The sequence below is a fragment of the Pollicipes pollicipes genome, unplaced genomic scaffold (genome assembly GCF_011947565.3).
Source record: "Pollicipes pollicipes isolate AB1234 unplaced genomic scaffold, Ppol_2.1 Scaffold_6686;HRSCAF=7923_pilon_pilon_pilon, whole genome shotgun sequence".
NCBI classification, from domain to species: domain Eukaryota; kingdom Metazoa; phylum Arthropoda; class Thecostraca; order Pollicipedomorpha; family Pollicipedidae; genus Pollicipes; species Pollicipes pollicipes.
In genome coordinates, this window is record NW_023596921.1 from 30,414,144 (window position 1) to 30,429,526 (window position 15,383).

General features: G+C 65.0%; 1 protein-coding gene across 8 annotated transcripts in view; it reads right to left on the minus strand.

Annotated features, from left to right (window-relative positions):
• Nucleotides 1-437: 437 nt before the first annotated feature.
• LOC119108202 (nuclear factor 1 X-type) overlaps nucleotides 438-15,383 on the minus strand; it is a 55,400-nt gene continuing 40,454 nt past the window's right edge. For 3 of the 8 annotated variants that reach the window (XM_037231779.1, XM_037231780.1, XM_037231777.1), the window contains 12 exons: nucleotides 14,763-14,831; nucleotides 12,078-12,176; nucleotides 8,453-8,593; nucleotides 7,656-7,865; nucleotides 7,220-7,309; nucleotides 6,581-6,726; nucleotides 5,850-5,912; nucleotides 5,362-5,494; nucleotides 4,699-4,835; nucleotides 4,491-4,562; nucleotides 924-1,191; nucleotides 438-586 (listed from right to left, as the gene is read on the minus strand). In XM_037231779.1, the coding sequence (XP_037087674.1) occupies nucleotides 453-586; nucleotides 924-1,191; nucleotides 4,491-4,562; nucleotides 4,699-4,835; nucleotides 5,362-5,494; nucleotides 5,850-5,912; nucleotides 6,581-6,726; nucleotides 7,220-7,309; nucleotides 7,656-7,865; nucleotides 8,453-8,593; nucleotides 12,078-12,176; nucleotides 14,763-14,831 (1,562 nt within the window). In that variant the 3' untranslated portion in view covers nucleotides 438-452. The remainder of the gene's footprint in view (nucleotides 587-923; nucleotides 1,192-4,490; nucleotides 4,563-4,698; nucleotides 4,836-5,361; nucleotides 5,495-5,849; nucleotides 5,913-6,580; nucleotides 6,727-7,219; nucleotides 7,310-7,655; nucleotides 7,866-8,452; nucleotides 8,594-12,077; nucleotides 12,177-14,762; nucleotides 14,832-15,383) is intronic. The other 5 variants (XM_037231782.1, XM_037231785.1, XM_037231784.1 and 2 more) reach the window with 5 other exon arrangements.

The window sequence follows — 15,383 nt, forward strand, 5'->3', positions numbered from 1 at the left end:
CACGCGGCATCAGCAGCAGCGGCGGCGGCGCGGCGCGGCGGTGGCGGCGGTGGCGGCGGCGGCGGCAGAGATGGAAGCGGCAGGCTAAGGCGGCGGCGGCGGCGGCCGGACGATGGCGCTCCTTCCTCGCCCTCTGTGCGGCGAACGAAACCTCGCTACTAACGCGTATCACAGAATGGGACCGCGGCCCCGACTCAAACGTTCGCTCGCCGAACAAAACGACTAGATCCACAGTGTCCCCCGCGCAGCTACCGATGCCAGCGCCCCTGGCCGGCCGTCCGGGCCGGCCGCGCCGCCGGCCGCGCGCCGCTCTGAGGCCGTGCCGGGTGGTGCGCCGCTGTCGACGGCCGCCGGACGGGCGCGGCGCGGCGCAGGCACTTCCCGGCGCGGCTTTGGCACGCGAATGGCGGCGGACGCCGCTGACTAGAGCCGCCGCCTGCCGGGCCGCCGGCTCAGGGCTGCGACTTGGCGGCCGGCGACGCTGGCGGCTGGCTCGCTGGCGACGCGCCGGCCGCCGCCGACGCCGCCGAGCCGGCCGCCGACTCCAGGGCGTCGGCCGCGTGCACCACCGAGCTGAAGTACCGATCTGGCGGCGGCAGGGGCACGCGGTGACCGTCTGGACGTGGCCCCGGGTCACGCCGCAGCGACCGGAGGCGACATACCACACACGCGGCCGCGCCGGTCCTTCCGACCAGATGGGGGCAGACACACGCGGGACTGGCGACCCGGCACGTCTGGTCACAAGGCAAAGCACGCTGCAGTCGCACTACTGCTGGCGGTTAAGAATCGAGGCTACTATGCACACCTAATCATCACATCCTGACTGCTTTATGACCCCCTCCTCCTCCCCCTCCCATGAGACTCAACCAAGCAGATCCACTGCTTTACGGACACCTGACAGTGACGTCGTCGCCACTCCTCACCGTCATCGATGATGCCGGACGGCACGTCGGAGCCGGCGGTGGCCGGCAGCAGGCTCTGCATCATGCCGTAGTCGACATTCTCCTCGAGGATGAAGTGCTGGTTCCAGCGGCCGCCGCCGGAGGCGCTGGGGGTGCCCGAGCCGCCGCCGCCGCCGGTCGAACCCGTCGACATCCGCACGACGCTGCTGGCGGCCGAGCGCGGCGGCGACGTGTACAGCGCCATGTTGGTCGGGCTCACCGAGCCGGGAATACTGGTGTACGTGTACAGCTGCGGAGAGAAGGTTCTGTCACAGCCAACAGCGAACCAACGGCGAGCAGCGGCCGCAGAACCCGGCGATACTGGCGCACGCGAACGGCTGGGGACGAGGACACAGGTCACGGGTAAGTGGGACCGCCAGCGGACGTGCACAGTCGGGTCACAGGAGACAGGGGCCGGATACACAGGACATCTGGCGCGTCTGCCGGCACAGGCCAAGGTCGCAGGGGTCAGATAAAGTCAGCCGTCGTACAGCTGCGGACAGACGGCAACTTTGAAGTGATAGCCTCATGACTGCAGTTCAAGTCGCCAGCGTTCTTCGCATCGCTCATATTTCAACGAAAAGCTCAATAATGTGCTTCGCGGGATTGCACTTCTTTCTGCCGACGGTTCCTGGCAATCGTTTGACTGTTCCCAGACAAATCAGATGCCAGAACTCCCATCTGCATCCACTTTGCAGTACGCCGCACGAGAACTGTGCTGGGCTGATTTAGACGGTTCACATATATTCCCGGGTGAGTAAACACATGGGAGGCACGCTCACACAGAGTAAGAAGTTCCTTAAACAACTTAAGTTAACAAGTCATGCGACGTTGCTCACAGCAATGTTGCAAGCCACAGAAACAAGCGCATTTTTAATACCAGGTGCATTCTGACGGGCTGGAGCACACACCGGCGTTACATGACCCTTGAGAGTGTGGAACCGGCCCTGAACAACACCAGCCATCCGCGATCCATGCCAATTCGGCCTGTGCACATTGAATTCATTTGTTAGAGATCTACAGGCATGTGACACTTGAAACGCTAAAATTCCTTGTTTTTTGTTTAGCTAAAAGAGTTGGCGAAAAGCTGCGTAGCAGCAAATGTGGGTTTGACGAAAAAAATGCGTGACAGCAAATAATGCGACTGGTTATTTTTTATCATTTTGGGCATTTTTTGTCCCTTTACGATGCACGCTGTCTTCATAACGGGACTTGGGTTGCGATGCACGAACCGCAGGCTCCAAAAGTGATGAAAGATCAGCTGCCAAAACCCGAATAAGGTCAGCCCAACGTTCGCGGGCAAAACAAGGCCACGGCCAGCGCTGCCGAGATCACGTTTTGTGCGCAGCAGTGAGTCCCAATCTGCCATCAAAGTGTATCACCTAGCCCGACACAGTGACCCGATCGTATCTCAGTTAGTCTCCCATGCTATGACCAGCTAAACAAAAACACAATCGACCGCACGCCGATGTACCAGGAGCCGGTTCCAAAGCCAGGGTACACCAAGCGCAGAAGCAGACAGCAGAAAGTGTTGTGGCAGAGCGAAGAGATCAGCGACTTCACCCTAAGCCAACTGAAAGGGTGCGGGGAACCCGGCCGGCGAGCCGAAGCGTGTAGATGACGGCGTGATGAAGCCACCAGACAGCACCGGTGTCGTTCGAGCCAGGGTCTCACCGAGCCCCGAGTCACTGTCTCAGCGAGCCCAGGGCCAGCGTCTGATCGAGTCCCCAGCCATCGTCTGACCGAGTCCCGAGCCACCGTCTGACCCATCCCCGAGCCACCGCCTGACCGAGCCCGAGCCACCGTCTGACCGAGCCTCGAGCCACCGTCTGACTCATCCCCGAGCCACCGCCTGACCGAGCCCGAGCCACCGTCTGACCGATCCCCGAGCCATCGTCTGACCGAGTCCCGAGCCACCGTCTGACCGATCCCCGAGTCACCGTCTGACCGAGCCCCGAGCCATTGTTTGACCAAGCCCCGAGCCACCGTCTGACCGAGTCCCGAGCCACCGTCTGACCGAGCCCCGAGCCATCGTTTGACCGATCTCATCTGAACCCATTTCATCACGCCCGAGGCACCATCTGACTGAGCCGGCAGCGCGGGCCGAACAGTCTCCAGGAGTGAAGCACCAGTAGCGCCACAGTGCGGTCACGACTGGGCGACAGTTGAACGATTACCCAGCTGAAGAGCGAAGTCGCGCCGGCATTAGCGGGGCATGTGCCGGGCGAACGGAACAGATCAGGCTACGCAACCCTACAGCACCGCTTCAAACCGTGCAAGGACGCGCGCGACCGCCCGCAGAGCTGCTCCTGTACTGGAATGCACCCATGTGCACGCGACCATGGGTCGGAAGGAACACTGATCGTGCGATCCACGGAGCGCCGCGCTAAAGACACAAATCGTCGGCAGCAGGCAGCGCAGAATCCCGATACTGCGGCGCAGCTGGCGGAGACTGCCGCTCGAGGTGCGGCCGTCGGCGGGCACGTGGTCCGGGCAGCGCACAAGCTGGAGGAGAGCCAGTAAACGCCACGGCTTCTGGTGAGGCACAAGCTCAAAACGCGGGTGCTGGCAGAGAGCGGCTCTCAGTAATGAGAAAGCTGATAGCTGGCAACAGCAGCTCTGTTAGATGTGATAACTGGCGGAGAAAAGGTCACATATGTGCCGGAAGAGTGACAGAAAAGCCATGGGATGAGTGGTAGCCGACAGCTGTGACAGTAGCTAGCCCCTGGAGTCGTGACGGGAAGACGGGGGCCCTTTGAGCCGTAGCAGACAGAGGAGCCCTTTGGGCCGTGGCTGACAAAGAGGAGCCCTTTGAGCTGTGGCAGACAGAGGCACCCTTTAAGACGTGGCTGGCAATGAGAAGCTCTTTGAGCCGTGGCTGACAGACGAGCCGTTTGAGCCATGGTTGAGAAAGCACCCCTTTGAGTCATGACGGACAGAGAAGCCCTTTGAGCCGTGGCTGACAAAGAGGGGCCCTTTGATCCGTGGCAGATACAGGAGCCATTTGAGCCGTGGCCGGCAGAGGAACCCTCTGACCCCTTGCAGACAGAGGAGCCCTTTAAGCAATGGCTGTTGGAGGAGCCCTCTGGGCCATGGCAGACAGCGAAGCCCTTTGAGCAATGGCTGACAAAGAAGCACTTTAAGCCGCGGCTGACAGACAGGAGCCCTTTGAGCTAGATCAAATGGAGGAGCCCTTTGCGCTGTGGTGGACCGAGTAGAGCGTTCTGAGCTTTGAAACGCAGAAGGGCCATTTGAGCCATGCCAGCCAGAGAACAGCCCTTTAAGCTGGCCGGACAGAGGAGCCCTTTGAGCAGTGTCGGACAGGGAAGAGCTCTTTGAGCCGTGCCAGGCAGAGGAGCCCTATGAGCCGTGACAAACAGAGAAGCCCTTTGAGCCGTAGCAGACGACAGAGAAGAGGAGCCCCTTGCGCTGCACCAGCTGGCAGAGAGGCGGCGGCAGAGTACAGAGCGCGCGGCAGCCCGGGGCGGCGGCCAGAGCAGGCGGCGGCGCGGCCGGCTGGCGCGGGCGGCGCGGCGGCCGCCGGCTCACCTGGCCGGTCACCGCGTGCTGCACCAGCGTGATAACGGGACTGCCGCGCCGGCCGGCCGGCTCCGGGCTGGCCTGCAACACGTCACACCGCGTCACGTCACGTCTGGACGGCGCGGACAGGCGCCGGCCGCGGGCGGCGCCGGTCAGGGTTATTCCGACAGAACGCGACGGGGCCGGCCCGGGCGGGCCGCGCCGGCCGCCCGCTCACCTGGCCGTTGCTGGAGCTGCTCGGCGGCGACGTCATGCGCTCGCCGGCGGCGTCCGTCTCCATGACGACCGAGACGGCGTGCGGCGAGACGGCGTGCGCCGACGGCGGCGAGGCCTCGCTGCCGCAGGTGACGTCCGCTGCCGGGCGGCCCGACGGTCAGAGGTGACCAACGCACTGACGGCGGCGCCACAACCACGCGCGGGCGCGACGCCGCACAGCAACAAAAGACCCGCTACGAGTCAAAACATGACGCTTTGAGAATATGGGAATCACATCACCTTAGTTTTGTCACAAGTGAAAAAGAGCGGAATGCATCTGGGCCGAGCACTTCGCTATTCTGGCACAAGTTGACCTGTGAGTGCCACACGCGCGCGCACACGCCAGGGGCGCGATAGCCACACCCCAGCTCGTCAGACCAGGCGACGGACGCATTATGGGCCAGCCTTAGCCGCGCTCACGCACAGGGAGGACGGCGCCCCCGCGGCGGCGACGGCGGCGGCGACCAAGCGCCGCGGCGAACCTCACCCGTGGAGCGGATGATGGCCACCGGCCGCACCATGGGCGGCGGCGGCCAAGCGCCGCGGCGAACCTCACCCGTGGAGCGGATGATGGCCACCGGCCGCGCCATGGGCGGCGGCGACCAAGCGCCGCTGCGAACCTCACCCGTGGAGCGGATGATGGCCACCGGCCGCGCCATGGGCGGCGGCGGCGGCGGAGGCAGCATGCTGCTGTTGTAGTACTTGTGCTGGCGGCCGGCGGCGCTGGAGACGGACAGCGTGCCGGTGGGCACCGACGCCTGGCGGCACAGAAAGGCCGCGACGCCGCTCAGCGCGCCGCCCCGCACGTCGCACGCCGCACGCCGCACGCCACGCGCCCCGGCCCCGGCCGCTGCCGCCGGCCGGCGGCCCCCCCGCATAAGGAGCAGTCACAAGGCATCTTTAACGGTACGCGGCTCGAGGCCGTTTGCACAATGCGAATCCCGTGCAACAGCGGCGCAGTCTAGCCCAAAATCACTTGTCACAACGCAAGCGCTGCGCAAAACCTACGTCGGCCAAAGCTCGTTTGACGTTTCTACGCGCTCGCGTGATGCAAATCAGAACGGGCCGCGTGCGCACGCCCGGAAACACAGCAGACCGCGGCGGCCCTCTCACCTTGCCCTCCTTCCAGAGCAGACGGCTGTCGTTAGCTTTAGTTATGGTCGACGACTTCCACGTCTAAAACAACACCCAGCGGTCAGGCGTTACCAAGGGAGCTCATGCAGCACAAGCCTGGGCGGGCAGCACAAGCGGGCCAAACGAAACGCCACTAACGCCAAGCCTAGGCCTTGCTGCGGCCAGTGCGGGACAACAGAAATCACACACACACGCACACACACACACAAACCGACGCTGAGAGCCGGGGCGGCCGGCGCTCAGCATGACGACAACCGAACACAAATGGGGGAGGGAGCGATGACTGAGCGGGCGGCCTCTCAGTCGCCGCGGCATTCTCATTCTCCGCCTCAGTCGCTGCAATCTCGGTATCTACAGTACGCAGGCACATCTCAGGACCAGTCTCCTGGACCAGCTGAGGACTCTAAGTGCACGCCGCCAGTCAGCACTGCAATCAGCGTCAGTCCCAGTCTCCGGGGTGGCCCTCAGCACAGTCCTTCAGCTGGCCGCCCAGTCGCTGGTCTAACCCCCAGTATCTCCGAAAGATGAGGCCTCTGCACCCGTTCAATGGTAGCGTCAGCACGTCCGCCACACCACCGCAATCCCATCCCACGCCCACGGAGTCTCACCCTGAGGCCCGTTTCCACAATGCCGGTCTCGGCCCCAGTCCGCCAGTCTGAGGCCGTCTGTCCGCCGCCCAGCCGCGGCTCGCGCCCCGCGCCACTGCTCACCTGCGGCTGCGTGTTCTGCGCCTCCTGGCACACCAGCGTGACGAAGTCGGAGAAGGTGTCGTGCCCGTTCTCCTGGTACTTGCCCGGGCTGTGCTCCGACTCCTGGTAGTAGCTGGCGCTCGGCAGGATCATGTTGGAGAGGCCGGCTGCCGGGCGGGGGAGGCCCGGGTCAGCGGCCGACGCACCCCGGACACGGCTCAGGGCGACCATCCAACACCGCCAGGGGAGCAGGATAGCCCGGCGGACGTGACCGCCGAGCGTGAGCGTCAGCTCGGCACCACGCGATCGGACGCCGTCACGCGCCCAAACCGGCCGGCCACCAATCGGCGCCATCACAAGACGGCGGCGCTGCGTTAGTGGGCGGGCGTGTTACACACAGACACGCACACGGCTGGCAAGGACGCCTCTGCTACACGGACAGACAGGTGGGGTTGCGGCTCCACGCCCGGCCGGCAGCGCTCGCCGCCGGCGTCAGGCTGGCACACTCTACGGTGGACGGGACGCCGCGCGCCGCCAGCTCGGGGTCTGCCCACCGACGGTGCCGCCTACCTCTCTCCGGCGTCCGAGCGCCTGCCGCCGACCGACCCCGCGCTCGCCACCCAGCCCGGTGAACGCGACCGCCGCGGCCGGTCCGTTTACCTTCTCTGTGGTGCGGACTGCCGGCCGGCCGGTGCTCCTGGCCTGAGGGCTCCGATGAGGGGGCGCGCACGAGGGGAAGGGCGGCGGCGGCTGCAGGAGAGGGGCACACGGTTAGTGGCTGCGGGCACGCGCAACGCGAACGCGCACGCGCACGCGCACACGCACACGCACACGCACAGGGCGCGGTCACACTCCAGCGAGTCCAGCAGGGCCAGAGAGGAGAGAGAAAGAGAGAGAGAAAGAGCAAGACGACAGACAGACAGACGGACAGACGGACAGACAGAGAGTGAGAGGGCGGGGCGGGCGGGGGCGGGGCGGGGCGGGGGTTAGATCGCCGGCTGTCCGTCTGTACAGCATGCCCGGGACGGCGGTACAACGGCGCGCGCGCGCGCGCGCGACACTACAGGGCGCGGCCCGGGCGGCGTGCACCGCTCACCGAACGTGCTGTGGTCGACGTCGGCGTGCCACGAGCCCTGGGAGGCCAGCGAGACGGGCGACTGGCCGTAGTAGCCGATCTCGGCCTGCCGGTCGCGCTCCTCGTCCGAGCTGAGCCGCCGCAGCCGCTTGACGCGCGGCTCGGCCGCCGGACTGTGCGAGGTGCGAGGCATCGCCAGGCCGCCGCCGCCTCCGCCACCGCCGCCACCCGCTGCACGCACGGCGGCGCCACCGTCAGTCAGACGGGCGGGCGGCGCGCGCTCGCACGCACGGCGGCGCCACCGTCAGTCAGACGGGCAGGCGGCGCGTGCTCGCACGCACGGCGGCGCCACCGTCAGTCAGACGGGCAGGCGGCGCGCGCTCGCACGCACGGCGGCGCCACCGTCAATCAGACGGGCAGGGGACGCGCGCTCGCACGCAGCGGCGACGGCGCCAACACGGGGCCGCGGCCGAGTGGCAGCCGGCGCCAGCGGCCAGAGAACACAGCGCTGTGTGCCGCCAGGTGCCGGCTCAGCGTCAGGCAGCCGTCGGAGCCCTCCTGGACAGCGGCAGACAGCGCACACCCGCAGGAGCCGCCGGCACGATAACTACCGCCGCCGTCAACGCCCCTGACCCGGCCTCACCATCGATGCCACCGTTAACAGCGCTCGTACGGCACACATGGAGACAAGGTCCACACATTCCTGTTTAGATCATGCGCTGGTGACCGGGCCGGGGCCGATGACTGGTAGCCGGGTGGCCGGGTGGCAGGGGCCGGGGACGGGGCCGGGTGGCCGGGTGGCCGGGGGTGGCACTCACAGTAGGCGCCGGAGACGAGCAGGCCGTGGTGGTCGGGCGCCGGCGGCGTGTAGCTGCTGCAGTAGTAGTTGACGGACGAGTTCTCCACCTTGATGGTGGTCAGTGTGGCCGGACTGATGCCGTTCGGCGAGACGATCGAGCCTGGCGAGACGCGCACCGTCGTCAGCGGGCCGCCGCAGGGGCACACGCCACGGGCACACCACACTCCCGTACAGCACCGGCCGGCTCAGGTGATCACGCACGCACCAGTGGTGACGCGCCCGCCGTGCCTTTCGCTGGTGCCCTGCAGACGGGCGCGCAACACTTCATGCGGTACAGGTGAGCGCCAGCAGACGTCAGACGTCCTGGACAGTACGTGCAGCAATCAAGACAAGTCGACGATTTGCTTGGTGGGTGACAAAAAAGTTGCTGGGGTTTCAGGCCGCGCGCCGGCTCGGACGCCCAGCCCCGTGCAGCAATCAGCGGGAGGTCCCCGGCCGCCGCAGTCGTCCAACGAGCCCCGCACCTCGGTCCCCGCACCTCGGCCGCCCCCATCCGCGGTCCCCGGCACCCTTTCGCCGGCCGCCCTCTCATTCCTCATCATTTGCCGGGCGGCGATTGAGCCGAGTCGCGGCCGCTGGAGGTGATCGGGCCGCCGCTCGGGGTGCATTAATAGGCCGCCGCCGCCATCCGGTGCAGACCCCCTCTGTCGCTCGCCGGCAGACCGCCGCGCACGCCGGCGCCGGGACCGGCACGCGGACCGGCGCGGGCGACCGCGGCCGCGCTCCGTCGCAAAGAACAAGCGAACGGGCGCAACTACATCACGGCACGCCGCGAGACGAAATCGCTGCACTGTGAGTGTAACATAACCCTCGAGGGCACCTTTACAGCATGACTAGCATGGTTTAAGCAAAACAGACATGAGCACTAAGTGATCAACTGTGGACCATTGTTCCAAATGGCATCATCTTGTAAAAGGGTGACAATGAGGAACTATGCATTCCTGAGAACTGAAAGACCTCCTTTGTGGGTCCTTTACTTCTTCTGATATAAACATGCCTAGATATTCACGCTAATATAGTTGATACTGGCGTTAGTATGTACTAACGTTAACAGCAAATGACAATTTCCCGCAGCCGAACACGGGAGAATAAGTGGCTGACCAGCACCTGAATGGGAGGAACGGACAAATTTCCTGGCATCAAAAAGTTATATGCTGATAGTTTTTGACGTTTCCATCAGTGCCCCATGATCGGGGTGACATCCAACTCCGTTGAGGAAGATGCAGCAGCCTCCCAGCACCGATGTCTCTCATCCTCTGAGCCCCCGCACCGGCCGACCGGGCGCTGCGCGTCACACACCCAGACCGCGCCGTATGCACGCCGCACTCTCGGCAACAAAGCGGCTAATGCGGCGCACGGCGCTCAACAGCGGGCCGATTAGGGGCCGGCGAATCCATCACTTTTACGGCGCTGTTTTGCGGGCGCAGGCGAGCGGCGGCGGTGGCGGCGCGGCCGCTTCATTTCCGCCGCGCGAGTGACACCGGGCCGCGTCATTAGCTGGCGCCGAGGGTCGCTCTCGGGCGCCGTCCGGCCGCCACACTGCGCCCGGCCGCCCACTCCGTCAGCGCGGCGCGGCGCGGCGCGTTGCCGGCCGGTGCCCGGCGGCCCGACCTGGCCGGTCCGTGTCAGCACGGTCGCTGCCAGGGGCGTGGCCGGCGGCGGCCCGCGTCCCCCGCGTCGGCGGCGGCGCATGATTTGCGCGGCCCGGCGCTGACACGGCACGGGCGGCGGCCGGGCCCGGCGCGAGCGGCGCCGGCTGCGGGACACTGTCGTCGCCCATCACCCCGCACGAGCGGCCGGGGACCGCCGGCCAGCCCCGCTCAAGGCCGCCGGGGCGGGCCGGGCGCCCGTGCGTCTTCCGAAGGAATTTACTGAAGGGGCTGCTTGACGTCTATGTCGTCGGTGAGCCCGTGTGAGACGATTGCATCCAGCTCAGGGGAGAGCTAATGGGGCAAATCAAATGAACTACTCCTGTGTAATTTGATGAGGTTTTGATATCGAGTTGTCTTTTTGATGACTTCCAAAATACGTCACGATTAATTCAATGAGCCATCAGGGAAACGGAGGGGAGGGGAGGAGAAGTAACACACCTAAAGAGCTATATCTTATCAACCACAGACTCGAATTCAAGGCACGAATGTAAGGGAATTTTTAACCTGCATTATCTAACAATATTTTTAAAAAATACAACGACTAAGAAAGCCTTCATCCCCTATTGCCTTCAAATGATTGTTTCAAATGAGTTGCGTCCAGTTCCAACGCACACGCAAAAACAAGCCCTTAGTTCCTCAGTTCCTCAATGCCTCAATTCGCATGTTACCATCATCCGCCTGCACCCTCAGCGCCGCCACCAATCTGCCGGCCCTTCCCCACCGGGTGCCGTCGGCCGCGCCGTTCCCCTTCCGCGCCGCAATCGGCGCCCGTCCCGCCGTCCGCCCGTGCTTCATTAGCCAAACGGCGCAGCAGGCCGGCCGGCCAGGTGACAATGGAGCGGACGGGCGGCGCCCAGCGCTGCCCCATCGGCTAATCACGGCCGCCAGGGGACAGAGAGACGCGCCGACGGCCGGGCGCCGATCACACGCGGCGCCCTCGGCCGACCAGCGGCCGCCGCCGTGAACGCCGCCGCCGCCTCCTACACCAGGCGCGGTGCGGGCGACACGGGCCAGACGCGCCCTCCGGTCACGGCTTGCTGGCTTACGCCACCGCTGTCCAATTCAGGGGCGTGCCTGGCGCGATGGCCGCCGCGCTTGGGACGGCGGCTGGTAACGCACTCTCGGCTCCAGCCATACTCGAAAAACGAGCAGGCGCCCAACGGAGAGTTCGAACATTTAGACGCAAAGCCGTCCCTCGTGTTTCCCAGGAGAGACATTAGCATGCGACTTCATTCGGCAGGGGCTAGTGCGCTAGTCACACTAGAAAGTCAACCTCTACTATCACATTTGGTGTCCTACCCTGGTGTTTCGGTCGTTTCCCCCGCCTTCCACCGTGTCCCGTTCTCCTCCTCCCCTTCCCCCCTCCCTCGCCCCCGGATGGGCTGACAGGAGCCGGCAAGATCGGTTGCGACACAACAGAAGGCCCGCAATCGCCGCCGGCCCGGCCGCCACCCGGCCTTTATGATCCAACTTGAGAAATTGGGCGCGCCTTGATAAACCTGCGATACGCGAAAATAATCCCGGCCCCGGTTTTACGACGGCATGCGTGGAATAAATTGGCCGGAAGCGGGTGCGGCCTGGCTTTGGAGCTGAGCACTGCGGGGCGGCGAGTCGGAAGCCGGTGGCGATAGCGGCGACGGCGATCAAGTGTCGACCGGGCGACGCGCAGGATCAGGCGGCCGAGCTGCCGCAGATCCGTCCGCCGCTCCAACACAATCCCCGAGGAGGGCGGGCGGGAGGAGCCGGCGCAGCGCGGCACCGCCGGCCGGTGGGGCCACGGCGGGGGCTGAGACGAAGCGTGGCATGGTGAGATCGGCACACAGGACCGCAGGCGGTGTGGGAGAGCTCAGGCGGTGGCGGGGGCTCCAGGGCCAGGGCGTCCGGCCTGCGACCCCAGCCGACGCCGGGCGCGCCGGCCAGCTGGCCACTTACCCCGAGAGAGGCGCCACAGCTCGGACGACGAGAACACGCCCGTGGTCATGACCGTGTCGTTTGGCAGCACCCCCGTGTACGGGTTGTGGTTGTAGTGACCTGCCGATGCAAGACAGAGGGCGCTCACAGAGCGGCCGGCGCCGGACCAGACCGGCGCGCGCCACGGCACCGCTCCCCGCCACGGCCCGCGGCGGCTCACACTTGGAAACGAGCCCAGCACGACAGCACAGCCAAACACCCCAGCCACACTCACGGGCGAGCGGACCCGGCCGCTGCAAAGCGTTCAGGGCTGGCTGCAGGTCAAACGCATGTCCTTAAGGGTCACGCACGCAGTGCAGTGAGACACGTGGAGGGCAACTGGGCATCAGCACGTCGGGCAATGTGCAGGCAGTCCGGAACGCGACGCCGCTCCTACCGGCGCTCCGGTCGGGCACCGACAGCATACATCAAGGGAACCGGTCCGACCAGAGCGCGAACCAAAACACCGCCCGACGTGCAGCTGCTCAGGGGGCGAACGGCCGTGGCAAATGGGGCACAGAGTACCTACAGACAGCTTCAGACAGGCCCCGGACGGGAGGCGGAACGTTCACAGGCGCTGCAGCACGCCACCGGCCGGGGCTATGGACAGCACAGGCGTCTCATCACGGCGGAACGTTCACAGGCGCTGCAGCACGCCAGCGGTCGGGGCTACGAACAGTACAGGCGTCTCATCACGGCGGAACGGGGCACGACAGGTGGTCAAAGCCGCAATCGAGCAACGCGAGACGCGGACGGGCCGCCTGACACTCAGCACAGGACTATCACATGGAAGAGATGGCATTGTGCAGGAGCACGCAAGGAACAGGACAGCGTAGCAATATTCGGCGGGATACATGTAGCGGCAGAGAACTGACGAGACGGGTCTACCAACATAGACTCCGCTGGACACGTGGGAGTAGTACATGGCGACATCTGACTGAACAAATCGGACGGCGGAGGAATACCTGATAGGTGAGCGGGAATACGGGGCATATTTCATTGAGACGAAGGAATTACACCGAGACGTTCAGCTGGCAGTAAGGTACTGCGCCTGACTGCAGAGACGTTAATGCGCCACCAGCGCCGGTGGACAGGTGGGCCAAAGCCCGTGATGAATGTTGTTACCGCCACCTGCCGCGCAGATCGGGTACCAGTCCAGAAGCCCGCCGACTAATGACCCCAACGTCAAAATATATTGCCCATTGGTGAGAGAACCAAATTAAAGACCTGTTTTTTGTTTGTTCTGCGAAATGGAGACATGCCAACAGCTACATCAGGAATGCATCTCGTAAAACTGACTGATTTTCGGTTGGGAGTCGTCCGTTGCAGCATGATCACGGATGCGAATGCATGACGCAATACGGCTGAACGAACTTCATAAAAACAGCTTACTGAATGCGGCTAGACGCTATCAATCCTTTCTGAAAGCATTTCGATGGTGGAGCGGCACGCATTCGCTGCGCTCTGGCCGCGGCGGCGGCCGGGCTGGCAGCGTCGGCGGCCGCCCCAAGCCGCCCTCCAGGCACGGAGCGGCCGGCGCCCGCTACCCGCGGCCCGGCGTCCGCCGGCGGCGCCACTCGGCGCGAGCCGCGCCCGGCGCCGGTCGCCGGACCCGCGGGCTGGCAGGCCGGCCGCCGGCGCTGCCAGCGCGGCCGCCGCGTCACCGCCGGCCGGCCGCGACACTTGGCCGCCGCCGCATGGAGTTTTGGCAAATCGGCGTGTGCGTGCGGGCGGCCGGCCCGGTCACATGTGGTTGTTGGCGGCGGCGCTACTATTGGCTGGCGGCCGCTGGAACGGCGCCGCCGGCCAGTTGGCATTAATTGGAGGGTCAGGGCGGGCGGCCGGGCGGGCTGGCGGGTGGCACGCAGACGGCGCCCGGTCAGCACCGGCCATTGAGAGCGCCGCCAGGTGCAGGTGGCGCCACTGGCGCCGTGCCCTGCCGTGCACGTGCAGCCCGGGCCGAGGATGAGGAGTCAGCTGAGCTGACGGACAACCGGCTGATTTAGGGGCTCGATGGCGCGGAGAGGGCTTGGCCTGCCAAAACGCAGACGAGACCCGAAGGACTCCCGCCGCATCTGTTGACAAATGGAAGCGCGGCGTGCAGAACTGAGGACATGGGCTGTTGAGACAGGTGCGGCGCGCGGGCTTGTAAAGAGTGCAGGCAGACAGTCAGGCAGGCTAGTAAAGAGTGCAAGCAGATAACTGGGCAGGCTTGTAGAGTGCAGGCAAATATCTAAGAAGGCTTGTAAAGAGTGCTCACAGACAGCCATGTTAGGCAAGCAGGTTAACGAGAAAGGTTGGTCTCGGTTCTACAAGCACTCGTGCTCTGACGTCACCGTGCGTCTTCCAGAAAAAAAAATCCGACAGCCATAGGACACACCAACGGCTTCCGAAGAGTGTATGGACGTGTGCCAAAACGTAACGTTATCTAGACGACGAGCCACAGCTTCTAAAGACCTTAAAATAGCCGACTGCCGACCGAACAAGCCTGCCACCAGCCCTCGTCCGTCGCCGCCTACAGAAAAGACGGACAGGCCTCGGTAAGCTCTAAGAACAACACGTCCAGGCAGGTCTAGCGGCACGGAGCGGACCGGTGGCCGGCTCCGGGCGCCTACGGCCCGGCTGGCGGCGCGGCCGCGGCCGCCGACGCGGCGTGCATGGCCTCACCGTAGTGGAAGCAGCCGCTGAGGTCTGCTCCGTTCCACTGCTGAAGGTACATGGACGGGTGGTGGTGGCCTTGCGGGAAGCACGCAGAAAGAGAGAGAGAGACAGAGAGGGAGAGAGAAAAAGAGAGCGGCGGTTAGTGGAAGCGGCGACAGGGCCTAGCTAGCGTTAGTGGCTACACAGCGAGCAGCCCGCCTGCCGCAGCGGAGGCACCTGCGAGGAGGTGCAGCACGCGCTGGTGACGGCCGGCCTCACGACAGAGCCGGGAGGAGTGCAGTCTGGGAGCGGAGAGCGGTGGAGCGAGGGAGCGAGGGAGCCGGCGGTCGGGCAGCGCAGGGTGGGGAAAAGAGGTGGGACGGGGATGAAAGGCATCGGATGACGTCAGAGAGCTTAACAATGGAACGCCGAGGAGACGGCGTCTGATGAGCACAGGGTAGATGGGGCGGCGCCTGATGAGCACAGGGTAGATGGGGCGGCGCCTGATAGCGTCAGGGAAGGTAAGACAACATCGGATGACGTCAGAGAGCTTAACAGTGGAACGCCGAGGAGACGGCGTCTGATGAGCACAGGGTAGATGGGGCGGCGCCTGATGAGCACAGGGTAGATGGGGCGGCGCCTGATAGC